The sequence below is a fragment of the Amblyraja radiata genome, chromosome 3 (assembly GCF_010909765.2).
Source record: "Amblyraja radiata isolate CabotCenter1 chromosome 3, sAmbRad1.1.pri, whole genome shotgun sequence".
Taxonomy (NCBI): Eukaryota; Metazoa; Chordata; class Chondrichthyes; order Rajiformes; family Rajidae; genus Amblyraja; species Amblyraja radiata.
In genome coordinates, this window is record NC_045958.1 from 109989941 (window position 1) to 110009536 (window position 19596).

Genomic DNA, 19596 nt, shown 5'->3' on the forward strand with positions numbered 1-19596 from the left:
CTAAACCAAAAAATTAAAGTGTAAGAACTAAATAGGTACAAATCAACAAACCTTAACCTTTTAATATCTTCCATTTATTTGGCAGAAAGGTTTAACAAAAATTTCAAAACATAAAACTATCAGAATTTATTTTGCTAGATTTCAGGAGTTCAGACACCAGTGACTTCTGATTATTAATGAAATGAATATTTAAGCAGTCTATGAGCATGAGGTGAAATTAGCATTTGTTACCACGTACCCTGAGCTAATTCTGCTACCAATGTCATCTATTGCGACCAGTGATGGCTCCCACTGATTGTCGCCGGAAGCTTGCATCCTTTTCAGGGCAGACGATGACAGCGAGGCCAACATTTGTAACAAGATGGACACGAAAAGAAGAAGAATTAAACACTAATTCTGCCACACCTTACTTTAGAATTAGTTTAGTTTTGGTTTAGTTTATTGTCACGTGTATCGATGTACAGTGACAAACTTTAGTCGCGTGCTAACCAGTCAGCGACAAGACAATACATCAGTACACTCGAGTCGTCCACAGTGTACAGACACATTTGATTCAGTTTTGGGATACAGCGCGGATACAGGCCCTTCAGCCCACTGAGTCCGCTATCCCCGTACACTAATGCTATCCTACTAACGCTAGGAATCATTTACAATTTTACTGGTCAAGTAACCTGCAAACCTGTGCATCTTTGGAGTGTGGGAGCAAACTGGAGCACCCGGGGAAAACCCAGGCAGATCGCGGGGGGAACAAACAAACTCCGGAGAAACATCTGTAGTCGGGATTGAACCCAGGTCCATGGCAGTGTAAGGCAGTAACTCTACTGCTGTGCCACCGCGCAGCCCCAGATAATGATAAACACAATAATGTGAATAACATTTAGCACAGGGGTGGGCAACCTTGTTCTACATAGGGGCCGGGACGCACGTCTGTGAGCGGATGGTGGGCCCCATCTATCACGTGTACACATGGATCCCGCCCATCGATTTTTCCAGCATCTGCACTTCTTTCTTAACCATTCCAGGTACCGGAGATGACGGAAGTCTGCGGGCCGGATGATTGAGGGGGAAAAAAAAAATGCCTGCGGGCCAGGTGATTTCGGGCCATGGGCCGGATTCGGCCCGGGGGCCATAGGTTGCCGACCCCTGATTTAGCACAAGATGAAGTACAGTACAGTCTGATCAAAGATAGTCTGAGGGTCTTCAATGAGGCAGATGGTTGGGCAGTGCTGTTCTCTAGTTGTTGGTAGGATGGTTCAGTTACCTGATAACAGCTGGGAAGAAACTGTCCCATAATCTGTAGATTTTAATAATCAAATTTTCACTCCGATATTTATGTCGTTACAACGGCGCCAATCTGTCTAGCGCACGGTACATGGACGAAACCTTGCGCAGGAAGGAACTACAGATGCTGGTTTATAACAAAGATAGACACAAAATGCTGGAGTAATTCAGCGGGTCAGGCAGCATCTCTGGAGAAAAGGAATGGGTGGTATTTCGGGTCGGAACCCTTCTTCAGACTCGAGAAGATGGCTGAAACCTTCCTTCTTTCCCAAATAACAAAGCGCGGTTCTTAATATGTTTTAATTACCGGATGACTGTGGCACAAATGCACAATATATGAATATGGTACAGATGTGAAGAAGTGTAATTAACGTTTCTGACAAGAAATATACAATGCAAAGATGCCTAACACTAATCTTTATTATGCAATGATGCATGCATAATATAGAACATATGGGATGCTTGCTCGTTACATATTCTGTTGTGCTGCAGCAAGCAAGAATTTCATTGTCATATTTGGCACACATGACAATAAAACACTCTTGCCTCTTGATGGGTGTGTAATGAGTGGAATGGTCCCCGTTACATCTTTTGGCTACGATATTTAATATTTAAATCTCATGGTTGTATTCACTTTGTTTTTCCTCTCGATTCTTCTGGGAATTCCCAAATTGGATGATGAAGATAACATGTATTGGGACCTCGGGATTGGGAAGTGACTCGGTTTGTTCGGCACCTTCACAAAATGATTGATTGGATTCCCTTTGTACTGCAGACAGCTGCCACATATAACGCAACCAAAAAAAAAGCCCAAATTGGCCAGTCCCAATTTTAAATGATCACATTGGATTTGTAGCGATGACATCTAATTAAATGCGGTTCATTTTGTGCAAATCTGCCAGATGATGCCATTGTTTCACCACAAATAAATGAAGCTATTATTATTCTCAGTAAGAATGCAGGGCCTGACTGTGGAGATGGGAGCAGAAAAGATAATGTTAAGTTACAAGAAATTTGTAATATTGATGGCAGTGGCTTGAATTTTAGTCATAGACCATAAGACCTAAGAGCAGAATTGACCATTCGGCCCGTCAAGTCTGTTCCACCACTTAGCCTTTATTTTCAGTTTAGCTTATTGTCAGGTGTACCGAGGTACAGTGAAAAGCTTTTGTTGCGTGCTAACCAGTCAGCAGAAAGACAATACATGATTACAATCGTGCCATTAATAGTGTATTAATACACATGTCTAGATGCACTTCAGACATACAGCATGGAAACAAGCCCTTCATATCTGTCCAAATGTCTTTTAAAAGTGAATAAAAGTTATCTCTTTCATTCTGCTATGATCGTTATGTCTCAGACCTTTGCGTTTTTTCCTGAACTTCAGCCGCAGGCTCAGCTCCATGCCTGGAATATCTCTCCACTTGAGATACAGCGCCGAAAAAAAGGCTCTTCGGCCCACCGAGTCCACACCGAAAACCCCGTGCACTAACACTATCTTACACACACTAGGGACAATTTATAATTTACAGAATCCAATTAACCTACAAACCTGTACGTCTTTGGAGTGTGGGCGGAAACCGGAGCACCCGGAGAAAACCCACGCAGGTCACTGGGAGAACGTACGTACACGTACGTACACACTGCGTACAGACAGCATCCACTGTCAGGATCGAACCCAAGTCTCTGACGCTGTGAGGCAGCAACTCTACCGCTGTGCCACTGTGCCACCCCAAATTTGATAATGGCTGATCTATTTATCCCTCTCGACCCCATTCTCATACCTTCTCCCCGCAACTTTTGGTGTCCTCACTAATCAAGAATCTATCGATCTCCGCGTTAAAAATACTCAATGACTCTGCTTCCACAGCCTTCTGTGATAATGAATTCCATAGGTTCACCTCCCTCTGACTCAGGAAATCCTTCCTCTTTTCCATTTGTAAAGGTACGTCCTTTTATTCTGGGGCTTGTAGTGAGACCAGGCAGGTTGATCGTGTTTGAATCATGTCGGGGTCACCTTTGCAGTGAGACCAGGCAGGTTGAGCGGAGTAGTTTTTATTAACAAAAAACATAATAACAAAAGATCGTAACACCACGTACCTATTCCAGCTAGAAACATAGAAACATAGAAAATAGGTGCAGGAGTAGGCCATTCGGCCCTTCGAGCCTGCACTGCCATTCAATATGATCATGGCTGATCATCCAACTCAGTATCCCGTACCTGCCTTCTCTCCATACCCCCTGATCCCTTTAGCCACAAGGGCCACATCTAACTCCCTCTTAAATATAGCCAATGAACTGGCCTCAACTACCTTCTGTGGCAGAGAATTCCACAGATTCACCACTCTCTGTGTAAAAAATGATTTTCTCATCTCGGTCCTCAAAGACTTCCCCCTTATCCTTAAACTGTGACCCCTTGTTCTGGACTTCCCCTACATCGGGAACAATCTTCCTGCATCTAGCCTGTCCAACCCCTTAAGAATTTTGTAAGTTTCTACAAGATCCCCCCTCAATCTTCTAAATTCTAGCGAACTAGCGAAAACAGCTCCTGTTGATGCGAGGAGTGCTGACTCAATCAAAAGACTTTATTGTCATTGAAAAATACACCAATAAATGCAAGTCTGAACAAAATGTTGTTGCATCTGGCTCACTGTGCTCACATAAAATAACAAAAAGATAAAATAGATGAAAAGATATAATAGATAATGGTATGGAATTCAAGGGTCTGATGGCTCGGGGGAAGAAGCTGTTGCAAAACCTGGCCGTTCTGCTCCTTATACTGCGATACCTTTTGCCCGAGGGCAGCAGAGTGAACAGTCCATGATGGAGATGTGTGGGGTCTTTTATAATGCTGCTGGCCTTGGACAAGCAAGGATTGCTCGCAATGTCCCGGATTGAAGGAAGGGAAGGTTTTTTTCAGCCGTCCTCACCACTCTCCGCACGGACTTCCAGTTGGAGTCTTTGTAGTCCCCAAACCAGAGAGAGATGCAGCTGGTCAAAATGTTCTCCATGGTGCCCCTGTAGAAAGTGGTGAGGACGGGATGGGGGAGGTGAGCTCTTCTCATCCGCTAATTTCTCTCTAAAACCCGCAAAATTACTCTCTAAACCCCCCGTCATGTGACTGTGCCGACCCATGACGAGGGTTCTGACTTCCCAGCCCCAGCACTAGGCGCCGCTACAGGCTGTGCCTCAGCTGTAAGGTTGTCCATTAAATTTGGACAGATATTTAGAGTCATAATCACCCACTCATTGAGTCACCCAGCACAGAAACAGGCCCCTTGACCCAACCTGTCCATTCTGACCAAGAAGCCAAGTCTAAGCTAGTTCCATTTGGCTGTGTTTGGCCCATCTATCACTAAACCTTTCCTGTCCATATGCCTGTAGTACCTGGCACAGCTACCTTCTCTGGCAACTCGTTCCATATACCCACCACCCTCTGAATGAAAACACTCATTCGCTAATCGCCTCAGATCAAGTATTGATGGGCAATTAATGTTATAGTCAATAGACAAACAACAATAGGTGCAGGAGTAGGCCATTCGGCCCTTCTTGCCAGCACCGCCATTCAATGTGATCATGGCTGATCATCCCCAATCAGTACCCCATTCCTGCCCACTCCCCATATACCTGACTCCGCTATCCTTAAGAGCCCTATCTAGCTCCCTATTGAAAGTATCCAGAGAACCCGCCTCCACCACCCTCTGAGGCAGACAATTCCACAGACTCACAACTCCCTGTGTGAAGAAGTGTTTCCTCATCTCCGTTCTAAATGGTTTACCCCTTATTCTTAAACTGTGGCCCCTGGCTCTGGACTCCCCCAACATCGGGAACATGTTTCCTGCCTCTAGCGTGTCCAAGCCCTTAACAATCTTATATGTTTCAATAAGATTCCCTCTCACCCTTCTAAACTCCAGAGTATACAAGCCCAGTCGCTCCATTCTTTCAACATATGACAGTCCCGCCATCCCGGGAATTAACCTCGTGAACCTACGCTGCACTCCCTCAATAGCAAGAATGTCCTTCCTCAAATTAGGGGACCAAAACTGCACACAATACTCCAGGTGTGGTCTCACTAGGGCTCTGTACAACTGCAGAAGGACCTCTTTGCTTCTCTACTCAACTCCTCTTGTTATGAAGGCCAACATGCCATTCACTTTCTTCACTGCCTGCTGTACCTGCATGCTAATGTTGATGGGTACTTGACAGTCAACATGAACATGGTGGGCTGAAGGGCCTGCTTCAATACTGTATGACCTTGTGACTTTGAGGTGTCTGTTCCTCATTACTTCTCTCCAGAGATGCTGCCTGTCCCATAAAGGAAGGTATCTGTTGGAGTGATGGTCAGGAGGATTAAATGCCTAAAGAAGGGTCTTGACCCGAAACATCATCTGTTCATTCATTCACAGATGCTGCCTGACCTGTTGAGTTCCTCCAGCTTTTTTGTTTTGCTCAAGATTCCAACATTGGGGATGATCAGCCATAATCACATTGAATGGTGGTGCTGGCTCGAAGGGCCGAATGGCCTACTCCTGCACCTATTGTCTATCTGCATTACCTTCCCAGCTGTAATCAGGACCATCCTTTCACCAACTAGAGAGTGGTCCTGACCTACCATCTACCTCATTGGAGATCCTCGGACTATCTTCAATTGTGCTTTACTGGACTTTGTCATGAACTGAACGATATTCCCTTTATCCTGTGTCTGTACACTGTGGACAACTTGAATGTAATCATGTATTGTCTTTCCACTGACTGGTTAGCACGCAACAAAAGCTTATCCCTGTACGTCGGTACACGTGACAGTAATCTAAACTTTGTCTTGCACTGAACGTTATTCCATTTATCCTGTAACTGTACACTGTAAATGGCTCGATTACAATCATGTACAGTATTGTCTTTCCACTGACTGGTTAGTATGCAACAAAGCAGATTTTCACTGTACCTCGGTACACGTGACAATAAACTAAACTAAACTTGCATCTCCAGAGAAAAAAGTTGCCATATTTGAAGTCACATTAGGGCGGTCACAGTGGTGCAGCGGTAGAGTTGCTGCCTAGTGCCCCTGTCCCACTTAGGAAACCTGAACGGAAACCTCTGGAGACTTTGCGCCCCACCCAAGGTTTCCGTGCAGTTCCCGGTGGTTGCAGGCGGTTGCAGGTAGTGGAAGCAGGTAAGGAGACTGACAAAAACCTCCAGGAACCGCACGGAAACCTTGGGTGGGGCGCAAAGTCTCCAGAGGTTTCCGTTCAGGTTTCCTAAGTGGGACAGGGGCATTACGGCGCTTGCAACACCAGTGACCCGGGTTCGATCCCGACTGCGGGTGCTGTCTGCACGGAGTTTGCACGTTCTCCCCGTGACCTGTCTGGGTTTTCTCCGAGATCTTCAGTTCTTTCCCACACTCCCAAAGACTTACAGGTTTGTAGGTTAATTGGCTTGGTAAATGTAAAAAATGAGAAATTGAAAAATGTCCCAATTATGCGTATGATAGTGTTAATGTGTGGGGATTGCTGGTCAGTGCGGGCACGGTAGGGGAGCGGTCCCCAGTGGAGGTCTCTCTACAAGGATTCCTCCCCCTTTACATCGGGGACCTGGGGTGGAGAGAGTTGCACAAAGCCGTGGCCTGTAATCGGTATTTGAGCCGGTTCACGGACTCTTCCCCTGCTTGTCATTTCTGCGGTGAGGAAGAGACCGTGTTCCATGTGTACATAGAGTGTGAGCGGTTGCAGCCACTGTTCGAGTATCTGAAAGGGCTGCTCCTCAAGTTTTGGCTACATTTTAGTCCAACGCTATTAATTTATGGGCACCCGGTACAGAGGGGGGAGGGTCGGGAGGGAGGAGGGGGTCTCCCTGTCGGTCTGCTCCTGGGCCTGGCCAAGTCAAGTCCAGTCAAGTCAAGTTTATTGTCACATACACATACGAGATGTGCAGTGAAATGAAAGTGGCAATGCTCGCGGACTTTTGTGCAAAAGACAAACAACCAAACAACCAAACAAACTATAAACACAATCATAACACACATATTCTTTTACATAATAAATAATGGAAGGAAAAACGTTCAGTAGAGTTAGTCCCTGGTGAGATAGGCGTTTACAGTCCGAATGGCCTCTGGGAAGAAACTCATTCTCAACCTCTCCGTTCTCACCGCATGGCAACGGAGGCGTTTGCCTGACCGTAGCAGCTGGAACAGTCCGTTGCAGGGGTGGAAGGGGTCTCTCATGATATTGTGGCTCTGGAGTTGCACCTCCTGATGTATAGTTCCTGCAGGGGGGCAAGTGAAGTTCCCATAGTGCGTTCGGCCGAACGCACTACTCTCTGCAGAGCCTTCTTGTCCTGGGCAGAGCAATTCCCAAACCAGATGGTAATGTTCTCGGACAAGATGCTTTCCACAGCCGCTGAGTAGAAGCACTGGAGGATCCTTGGAGACACTCTGAATTTCCTCAATTGCCTGAGGTGGTAAAGGCGCTGCCTTGCCTTACTCACGAGTGCTGAGGCGTGTGATGCCCATGTCATATCCTCGGAGATGTGGACTCCCAGATATTTAAAACAGTTCACCCTATCCACAGGATCCCCAAGATGGCCATTCGCGGGTCCAGGCAGCGGGCAGTAGATGGCCGCACAGCGGTCGGCTGCCTGCCCCTTTTCCGGGGTTACGTCCGTGCCCGCGTGTCCCTAGAAAGGGAACACGCGGTGTCCATGGGGACTGTGGAGGCCTTCTGTGAACGCTGGTCACCACAGGAGGTTGAATATATTATAGATAAAAATGTTAATATTTTAATTTGATAATTTTGTTTAAGTGTTTTTTAAATTGTTTGAGCTTTCTACCTTCCCTTGTAAATTGTACATTTGTTTGAAAATCTAATAAAAAACATTTACGGAAAAAAAAAAAAAAAAAAAAAAAGTGCAGGCACGGTGGGCCATAGGGCCTGTTTCCATGCTGTGTCTCTAAACTAGACTAAAGAGTTTTTAAGTTGTGTGGCTTGTCGAGACTGATGGGGAACAAACTTTCTTCTTTGACAGGAAAATACCTTCTTCCCCCAGCATCGGCACAGCTGTTGTGGCAGCAGACAATGGAGACGACCAACCTGGTCCGTATGCGCAGTCAGACACTTGGTCAGTCAGCTCCCTCCCTCACCGCCTGCCTGGTAAGTGCATTTCTCCGAGTCTTCCTACAGGTGTCACTAGTGGGACAGGGTGGCTCAGAGCTTGCAGCGCCGGAGACCCGGGTTCCATCCCGGCTACGGGTGCTGTCTGTACGGAGTTTGTACCTTCTCCCCATGGGATTTCTCCCGAGATCATTTGTTTCCTCCCACACTCCAAAGACGGTGTATGTGTAAAATTGTCCCTGGTGCATGTAGGGTAGTGTTAATGTGCGGTGATCGCTGGTCAGTGCGGACTCGGTGGGCTGAAGGAAACTAACCTAAACACTAAACTAAGTTTTTGGAGTGGAATTAGGCCATTTGGCCCATCGAGTCCACTAGACCTTTCAATCATGCCTGATCTCTGCCTCCAAGAAACATAGAAAATAGGTGCAGGAGGAGGCCTTTTGTTACGTTACAGCCTTGAATTAAATTCTTTTTTTTTTTATCATCAATCGACACACAAAATCTCATAATAAAAAAGCGAAAACAGGTGTTTTGGAATTTTTGCAGAATAATTAAAAAGAAATAACTGAAATATCACATGTACATAAGTATTCAGACCCTTTGCTCAGTACTTTGTTGAGGCACCTTTGGCAGCGATTACAGCCTCAAGTCTTCTTGGGTATGACGCTACAAGCTTGGCACACCTGTATTTGGGTAATTTCTCCCATTCTTCTCTGCAGACCCTCTCAAGCTCTGTCAGGTTGGATGGGGCGTGTCATTGCACAGCTATTTTCAGGTTCCTCCAGAGATGTTCGTTCAGGTTCAAGTCCAGGCTCTGACTCGGCCACTGAAGGACATTCACAGACTTGTCATGAAGCCACTCCTGCGTTGTCTTGGCTGTGTGCTTAGGGTCATTGCCCTGTTGGAAGGTGAACCTCCGCCCCAGCCTGAGGTCCAGAACGCTCTGGAGCAGGTTTTCATCAAGGATCTCTCTACTTTGCTCCGTTCATCTTTCCCTTGATCCTGACTAGTCTCTCAATTCCTACCGCTGAAAAAAAATCCCCATAGCATGATGCTGCCACCACCATGCTTCGCCGTAGGTATGGTATTGGCCAGGTGATGAGCAGTGCCTGGTTTCCTCCAGACGTGACACTTGGCATTCAGGCCAAAGAGTTCAATCTTGGTTCATCAGACCAGAGAATCTTGTTTAGGTGCCTTTTGGCAAACTCCAAGCGGGCTGTCAAGTGCCTTTTACTGAGGAGTGGCTTCCGTCTGGCCACTCTACCATAAAGGCCTGATTGGTGGAGTGCTGCAGATATAGTTGTCCTTCTGGAAGGTTCTCCCATCTCCACAGAGGAACTCTGTCAGAGTGACCATCGGGTTCTTGGTCTCCTCCCTGACCAAGGCCCTTCTCCCCCGATTGCTCAGTTTGGCCGGGCGGCCAGCTCTGTGAAGAGTCTTGGTGGTTGCAAAGTTATTCCATTTAAGGATGACGGAGGCCACTGTGCTCTTTGGGACCTGCAATTCTGCAGAAATAGTTTTATACCCTTCACCAGATCTGTGTCTCGACACAATCCTGTCTCGGAGGTCTACGGACAATTCCTTTGTCTTCATGGCTTGCACTGTCAACTGTGGAACCTTATGTAGACAGGTGTGTGCCTTTCCAAATCATGTCCAATCAATTTAATTTACCACTGGTGGACTGCAATCAAGTTGGAGAAACATATCAAGGATAATCAATGGAAACATGATGCACCTTATCTCATTTTTGAGTGTCATAGCAAAGGGTCTGAATACTTATGTAAATGTGATATTTCAGTTATTTCTTTTTAATTACTTTGCAAACATTTCTAAACACCAGTTTTCGCTCTTTTATTATGGGGTATTGTGTGTAGATTCATGATAAAAATATAATAATTTAATTAATTTTAGGATAAGGCTGCAACGTAACTGAAAGTGAAGGGGTCTGAATACTTTCTGAATGCACCGTAGACACAAAATGCTGGAGTAACTCAGCGGGACAGGCATCATCTCTGGATAGAATGAGGGTAACGTTTCGGGTCAAGACCCTTCTGCAGACTGTCGTCCTGCCGAGTTTCTCTGCCTGTATAACTCGTTATCACCTGTCCCACAGCCAACAATGGACATTATCCTTGCTTTTTGCTTATCATTTGTCCTATTTACCAACTATATCCCTCATTTCCCTATCCCCTGAAGTGTTTCGATCTGAAACGTCACCTATTCCTTTTCCCCAGAGATGCTGCCCGACCCGCTGAGTTACTCCAACTTTTTGTGTCTGCACTACCTAATCTAATCCCATTTGCCAATGTCCCTCTAAACTTTAGAGATACAGCGCGGAAACAGGCCCATTAGCCCACTGAGTCCGCGCCGACCAGCGATCACCTCTTACACTAACGCTATCCTACACGCTGGGGACAATTTTAGCGAAGTCAAATAATCTACCAACCTGTAGGACTTTGGAGTGTGGGAGGAAACCAGTTTGGCAGGGAATCTCATCGAGATGTTCACCACTGCTGTTAGCTATGGTACTGTCCGATTCACCTCTACTCCAGGTAAAATTAAACCTCCCCACTGAGGGATCTACAGGAAGCTGTGCCTGAAGAAGGCAGCTAATATCAAAGACCTACACCACCCTGGCCATGCTCTCTTTTGCTGCCTTCATTGAAATAGTAGTAGAGGAGCCTGAGAAACATCATCTTCAGGTTCAAGAACACCTTCCTCATATCAACCATCAGGTCCTTGTACCACCCTCAGCAGTGAACCTCTACAGACTTTAGTGATTAGTACGGGTGTCAGAGGTTATGGGGAGAAGGGAGGGGAATGGGGTTGAGAGGGAAAGATCGATCAGACATGATTGAATGGCGGAGTAGACTTGATGGGCTGAATGGCCTAATTCTGCTCCTAGACCCTAGGAACTTACGACTTTGCACGACCAAGTTTGCTCCATGTACTTTGATGTTTACTACTTCTGTACATCGGCGAGACCAAGCGCAGGCTCGGCGATCGTTTGGCTAAACACCTCCGCGCAGTCCATCTTAACCAAAGATCATAAAAGAGCAAGATAGACCACTCTTGCCAAATCCAATGCATTGAGGTGTAGTACCCAACGGAGCGGAACTGCCGCCATTTTAGTATGCAAAACCTGACTTCCGTTATGCCTCTCGCAGTGTAATCAGTGTTGTGGGGGAACAACATCACACACAGTGTATGTGTGTGATATAGTTCACCTATCAATTCACATGTTTTTGTTAATTTTCTTATCATCTTTGGTCTTAAACAACCTGATCTCCCGGTTGCTCAGCACTTCAACTCCCCCTCCCATTCCCAATCTGACCTTTCTGTCCTGAGCCTCCCCCATGGTCAGAGTGAGGCCCAGCGCAAATTGGAGGAACAGCACCTCATATTTTGCTTAGGTAGTTTACACCCCAGCGGAATGAACATTGACTTCTCTAACTTCAAATACCCCTTGCTTTCCCTCTGTCTCCATCCCCTCCCCCTTCCCAGTTCTCCCACGAGTCTTACTGTCTCCACCTACATTCTTTCTTTGTCCCGCCCCCTCCCCTGACATCAGTCTGAAGAATGGTCTCGCCCCGAAACGTCACCCATTCCCTCTCTCCAGAGATGCTGCCTCACCCGCTGAGTTGCTCCAGCATTTTGTGCCTACCTTTGGTTTTTACACTACCGTGGTCATGTTTACTTAGAATAACCGATGATTCATTGTATATTTGTTGGTGTCATTGTGGCATCTAATGTGCCTGCAAAGCTGCGGCAAGTAGGATTGTCATTGTCCCAGTTTCTCTCTGGTGCACATGACAAGTAAACGCTATTGAATATTTTTACAATGAATACGTGGAAGGTTGGTGGACAATAAAGGAAGGGAGAGGGCCAGGGGAGGAGGAACACTAATCATCTCTGAACGACAATTGCTGTTGTAATAAACCCAGTTTAATTGGTATCAAGTATCCTGCAACACTCAGCTCATGAGAATGTGAGGAGAGCAAAAAAAAAGAGAATTAAAATAGGATTAGTGTCATTTCCTGGTTTAGTTCAGAGATACAGCACGAAAACAGGGACTTCGGCCCACCGAGTCCGCGCCCACCATGATCACCAACCCGCTAGTTCTGCCCACGCTTGGGACAATTTACATAAGTCAATTAACTGACAAACCTACACGTCTTTGAAATGTGAGATGAAAACGGAGTACTTGGTGGAAACCCACACGCAGGTCACGGGGAGAACGTACAAACGTGTATTCAAGAGTGTGTTGAAGAAGATGCATTCAAGAGAGGGCTAACGGAATCAAGGGATAGGGGGGGGAAAGCACGAACAGGGAAGTGATTGTGGATGATCAGCTATGTGCATATTGAATGGCGGTGCTGGCTCGAAGGGCTGAATGGCCTACTCCTGCACCTATTGTCTATATTTCTATGGTCCTATTGCCACGTGTACAGAGGCACAGTGAAAAGCTGTTTTGTTGAAGGGAGGTTGGTTTGTGTGATGGTCTGGGCTGTGTCCACAATCCTCTGCAATTTGAATTAATACAGACTGGATGGCTTAATTGCACCCATCAAACATCGCAATATTTCTATCCAGTTCTGTGTTCACAGATGTAGTGCAGTGTTGTTTTGATAAAGCTCCTACTAACTGAATAATTCGATAAATACATTGCAAAATCATTGGGTTGCAGGAAATGTCCGATCTGTCTCAAATTGTGTTATGGTTAGACCCCTGCTTAAAATGTTGAACTGTTTGGAATATTTCACCGCTGAGTTTGTCTGTTCAATCAGCAACTGATTAATGCAAAATGGAACAGCCTGAGTGCCAATTTGGAAATTAAATTGTGAATTAAGGATTGCAGCCCAGTGTGGTCCACTAAGTAATCTGCAGCCTATGTGACTGTAATAAACTTCCAGGCTCTGCTGATCTCTTTTTGCCACTCAGCCTCAGTTTCCACTGGTGGGAGAGTCCAGGACCAGAGCTCATAGCCTTAGAATTCAAGGACTTTCCTTTAGGAAGATGAGGAGCAATTTCTCTGGTCAGTGGGTGGTGAATCTGTGAGATTCATTGCCACAGACGGCTGTGGAGGCCAAGTCAATGAATATTTTTAAAGCAGAGATAGACAGATTCTTGATTCGTACGGGTGTCAGGGGCTACAATACGGGGAGAAGGCAGGAGAATGGGATTAGCAGGTAGATCAGCCATGATTGAATGGTGGACTAGACCTGATGGGTCAAATAGCCTAATTCTGCTCCTTTCACTTCTGAACATGAACTTTGAATGGGTTCATTGCAATAATTGATTTTTAAAATGAACTTCTGTTTTTGAATTTCTGCAGAGCTGCTGGGCAATAGTGATATTTTGGTGAAGATAGACACAAATTGCTGGAGTAACTCAGTGGGTCAGGCAGTATCTCTGGAGAGAAGGAATAGGTGACGTTTCGGGTTGAGACCCTTCTTCAGAAGACCCTCCTTCTAAAGAAGAGTCTCGACCCGATAAGTCACCCATTCCTTCCCTCCAGTGATGCTGCCTGTCCCGCTGAGTTACTCCAGCATTTTTTTTTGTCTTGTCAGCCTCTGCAGCATCTGCAGTCCCTTCCTACACGTGAATAAGGGGGTAGACATTTTAAGAATAAGGGGTAGACCATTTAGAACGGAGATAAGGAAACACTTTTTCGCACAGAGAGTTGTGAATCTGTGGAATTCTCTGCCTCAGAAGGCAGTGGAGGCCGATTCTCTGGATGCTTTCAAGAGAAAGTTAGATAGAGCTCTTAAAGATAGCGGAGTCAAGAGATATGGGGAGAAGGCAGGTACGGGATACTGAGTGTTGATGATCAGCCATGATCACATAGAATGGCGGTGCTGGCTCGAAGGACCAAATGGCCTACTCCTGCATCTATTGTCTATTGTGATATCTTGTTTTTTTTATGTTTATGACTATAATACACTGGATATTTGTAATTTTGGTTTATGCACGATTATTAAAAGGAAATTGTAGCCATAATTCATTTTGTGGTGAAATATGTATTGATTTGGTTGAAGCTGAGGCGCACTGATTTAATATATTTAAATCTGCAGATGAGCCGTGAATAATAGTAAAAACAAATAAAGCTGCTTCTAGTATTGTAAATGTCGACATTATCATTTACAGAATGTCATTGCAGATGCAAGGAGGTTTGGAAAAAAATGACCATGCGTTGGAGAGGTAGTTTGGTGTTTGGAGGATTAATGGATTTTTTAGTTTAGTTTAGTGTAGAGATACAGCACGGAAACAGGCCTTTCAGCCCACCCACACGCCGACCAGCGAACCCTGCACACTAACACTATCCTACACACACTAGAGACTGAGCCACGCCCCTTCTGGTGGGAGGGTGGTAGGGACTATAAAACCCGGTAGTGTGGGCGTGGCTCGGTCTCTGCAAGATGGGGGAGGGAGAGGTCACGACTTGCTGTCTTTAGTGGTCTTGCACCCTGCTTGAAATGGTAAGAAACTGCACTTGAATTTGGTGGCCTTGCACCCTGCTTGAAGTGGTATGAAACTGCACTTGAATTTGGTGGCCTTGCACCCTGTTTGAAGTGGTATGAAACTGCACTTGAATCTGGTGGCCTTGCACCCTGCTTGAAATCGAATTTCAAGGAATAGCCGTGAGTCAACTGCCAGCCCACCAGCCATGAGTGAGTGAGCTGCCAGCACAACAGGCTTGAGTGACTGAGCCGCCAGCCCGCGAATCTATTCGGCCCACAATGTCCATACTAGCCCTCTGGAAACCAGTCCCTTGAGCCCACAACACCCATACTAGCACTCCAGAAAGCCCCCCCCCCCCCCCCCCCCCCCCCCCCCCCCACTGGCAACCAATATTGGAATTAGTGGAGTAGTGGAATATTGCATTGGGGGACCAGTCCTCCCGTGTGATGCTGGGACCCAACGGGTCCCACAGTCTAGTAAATGTTAAAAATGTTTTAAAAATTCACACGCTGCCTCTGGTGAAAGTTGAAGATTACAGGGTTTCAGGTCTTTTGATGACCATACAGGAGTTGTCATACCAAATCTTACGTTTGCCATAATTTCCTATTATATTTCATGTTCCTTTTTTGCAAACATGATATCTATTTAAATGATGACACAGTGCCGTTCTCAGTAGTCACTTTGCTGTCAACTTCCGGATCAGTGCAAAGTGTTTCTTCTTCCCTGCTATTTAAGTTGTCAAAACCACTTACGTTGAAAGTTCCTCCCCAACAGTCATGTCATATCGTATTTCATATTTTTTCCCAACGTTCAATAGGATTGCCTATTCAACATGAGCTCAAGTCAAGTCAAGTCAAGTCAGATTTATTCGTCATGTGCACATAAAGTGCAGTGAAATGAATTTGCCAGCAGCGGTACAATTAAAAAACCCCACACAATACACAATAAAAATTTAACACATACATCCAGCACAGCTCTATGATTTCCTCCTGCCTACACTAGCTGGCAAAGCTATACCGTTCCCTATTAATATTCCCCGTAACCCACACGACAGTCACGGTGGCGCAGCGGTAGAGTTGCTGCCTTACGGCGAATGCAGTGCCAGAGACCCGGGTTCGATCCTAGCGACAGGCGCTGTCCGTAGGGAGTTTGCACGTTTTCCCCTTGACATGCTAGGGTTTACCCCGAGATCTTCGGTTTCCTCCCACGCTCCAAAGATGTACAGGTTTGTAGGTTACTTGGCTTGGTAAATGCTAAAAAAAAAATTGTCCCGAGTGGGTATAGGATAGTGTTAATGTGCGGGGATTCGCTGGTCGGTGCGGACCCGGCGTGGCCGAAAGGGCCTATTTCCGCGCTGTAACTCTAAACTAAACTAAACTGCCCGCCCCCACCCCACTCTTTAATTTACTTTAGAGATATTTGCAGAAACAGGCCCTTCGGCCCACAGAGTCCACACTGACCAGTGATCACCCCGTACACCAGCACTATCCGGCACTCAATTAATTTTTTTTTACTGAAGCTAATTAACCTACAAACCTGCACGTCTTGTTGGAGGAAACCGTAGCACCCAGAGATTGTGGATTGTGCTGACGGCTTGCTTTTTTTCAATCTTTCATTTCTTGTAGAATTCGTCCGATTTATGAATTATGGCTGGTGTATACGTACCTGTGGTGCTGCTGGGTGCACGATTTTCACTGTGTCTGTGTCTGACTGTGTCGTCTCGACGACTCCACTTCTGTTTGTGCGTTGTATTTAGATTAGTGAGATAAAGTGTAGAAACGGGCCCACCGAGCCCACACCGACCAGCGATCCCCGGCACTAACACTATCCTACACACACGAGGGATCATTTTAACCCAAGCAAATTAAACCGCAATCCTCTACATTTTGGAGTGTGGGAGGAAACCGGAGCTCCCGGAGAAAACCCACGCAGATCATGGGGAGAACGTACAAACTTCGTACAGACAGCATCCGTAGTCAGGATCGAATCCGGGTCTCTGGCGCTGTAATAGACAATAGATGCAGGATGCCATTCACTGTGATCATGGCTTCTTCTTCTTGCGTTTGGCGTGCACAGCCTAAAGTTGTAGGACAACTTGTTCTATTTGATCTTATTTGATTGCGGTGATCATGGCTGACCCCGTTCCTGCCTTCTCCCCTTCACCCCATATCCCTTGACTCCACTATCTTTATGAGCTCTATCTAAAGGGTCTGTCCCACTGTACGAGGTAATTCAAGAGTTCTCCCGAGTTTTCCCCTGATTCGAACTCGGATAATGTCCGTAGCGGGTCCGTCGGAGTTCGTGGATGTCTCGTAGCGGCTCGTAATGCTAACGGTAGGTACTCGGGACAATCGGTAAACATCGTGACGTTTTTTCAACACTGTGAAATATGTCCACAAGTAAAAAAATACTCGTGTTGAAAAAAATTGTTACTTTTTACTGGTACGAGTCGCTACGAGACATCCACAAACTCCTACGGACCCACTATGGACATTCTCCGAGTTCGAATCAGGGGAAAACTCGGGGAACTCGTGAATTACCTCGTACAGTGGGACAGGCCCTTAACTCTCTCTTGAAGGCATCCAGAGAATTAGCCTCCACTGCCTTCTGAGGCAGAGAATTCCACAGATTCACAACTCTCTGGGTGAAATATTTTTTTTAAATGGCCTACCCCTTATTCTTAAACGGTGGCACCTGGTTTTGGCAGCAACTCTACCGCTGGGCCGCCGTGCAGCCCATTTGCTTGGCAATAAATAGCCGGTGCTGAAATAGGAGCAGGAGGTGCTCGGGTCAGGCAGCATCCACAGGAAAACACGGTCAAGGGCCTGTCCCACTTGGCGATTTTTTTCGGCGACTGCCGGCATCATTGACTGGCGTATAAGGCCACCGAAAAATTTGCGGTGTGATGCGGCATGATGACATAGTGACGCGCGGCGTTTCCTCAAGTATCGCAACATTTTTTTTGGCGCCGCTGGATTTTGAAGTGTTCAAAATCTTTTGGCAACACTGATATGACGCCGGCAGTCGCCGAAAAAATGGCCAAGTGGGACAAGCCCTTCACTGTTTCAGGTGAACAACCTTTTTGTCAGCATTTGTGGCATTCTCTGTTGTTAGTTGTATGTTGTCGGGTCACTAGGTGGGGCTGGTGCACAGCTGCCCACTGCATCAAACATCTCAAGGAGGACTCTGACTATAAAAAATGTCCCGAAGGTAGACACGAAACGCTTGAGTAACTCAGCGGGACAGGCAGCATAAAAATATCTCTCCGTTCCTTGTGGCCAAAGGCTTTAAAAATCCATAGAAGAAAAATAACATAGCTAGTCTGTGCTTGCAGACACAAGGAAGGCCAGGTGCTGGAAGCTTCAGTATAGCACGGTGTTGGCGGAACACACAGCAGGTCAGGTGCAATGTTTAAGAAAAATACTGGTAAAATCAAAGTTAGACACAAAATGCTGGAGTAACTCAGCGGGTGAGGCAGCATCGATGGAGAAAAGGAATTGCCGACGTTTCGGGTCGAGACGTCACCAATTCCTTCTCTCCATAGATGCTGCCTCACCCGCTGGGTTACTCCAGCATTTTGTGTCAACCTTAGGTCAGATTCAATTCTACCGTATTCTGAAGTCTGACGAAGGGTCTGGACCTGAAACGTCACCCATTCCTTCTCACCAGAGATGCTGCCTGTCCCGCTGAGTTACTCCAGCATTTTGCGTCTATCTTTGGTGTAAACCGGCACCTGCAGTTCCATCCCTGCACACTTTATTGTTACATGTACCTGGTGATAGGGTGCCACTAGACGACAAGCTGGGATGCAAAGGAGGAACAGTGACTGAACGTTATTGCCTTCCATCACGTTGAGAAATGTTGATCCCACTGTGGTGGATGTTTGTGTTAAATTGTGTGGTGTTCTTTTTATTCGTATGGCTGTATGGTAAGTAAAATTTCACTGTACCAATTGATGCACATGGCAATAAATGTGAACTGGAAATTGACTTGAACTTGGGTAGACAAAAGTGTAGGGGTTTTGCGTTTCCCTTTATACAAAAGGGATTCCCCTAGGTTCTAGACCTCGGAATTGTGGTGGGATATGATAAAAAGGTTGAATTGACCAGAGTGTGCTGATGAGAGAAAACAGAAACCAAGATGGACTCAAAGCAAGTCTAAAATTTACAGGCTTTATTAAACAATGAGAAATCGAATCTCACCAACACTACATAATACGTGGCTAAACTTATGCTTTAAACTAAGACTATGGACGGAAAACTATCGGGCACGTCGTAAAACTTACTTTACACAATTTTACCCCCCTTTCCCTTTATTTTCTCAACCTCTATCCTATTTCGGGAATTTCACCAGGTCATCGGGATACTCACAGCTAGGTCGATGAAGGCCCATGAGCTGTCCAGCAAAGCAGAAAGAGAGCGAGTTCTGGCTTGACTCCTGTTTTTATACCTGAGCTTCCTTTGAAACCCCCAGGTGGTCCTCTGGATAAAAGGGTTCTTTTGATGATTCCCAGTTTCGATCTGGCATGAACAATAGGCTTCCGATGATAAGGGGTTTGCTGATGTCATGATCCCTCAGCCTGATTGTTATCCCATCGCCTGGATGGGCTCCTATTGTCTCGATGGATGGGTCATCCAAGATGGTAATTGTGCTTGTGCTGGCCTGTTTACCACCGTCTGCTGAGGCTTGGTTCCTTCCTTTGTGTATCCAAGATAATCTAGTTATCTCCGTCTCAGCCTTTCCTGCCCAC

At 46.1% G+C, this 19596-nt stretch overlaps 1 protein-coding gene across 1 annotated transcript in view; it reads left to right on the plus strand.

Annotated features, from left to right (window-relative positions):
• The window catches only part of mast4 (microtubule associated serine/threonine kinase family member 4), a 369378-nt gene that overhangs the window by 114739 nt on the left and 235043 nt on the right, over window positions 1–19596 (plus strand). Inside the window, exon 3 of the mRNA XM_033018827.1 lies at window positions 8299–8423. Within this exon, the coding sequence (XP_032874718.1) occupies window positions 8299–8423 (125 nt within the window). The remainder of the gene's footprint in view (window positions 1–8298; window positions 8424–19596) is intronic.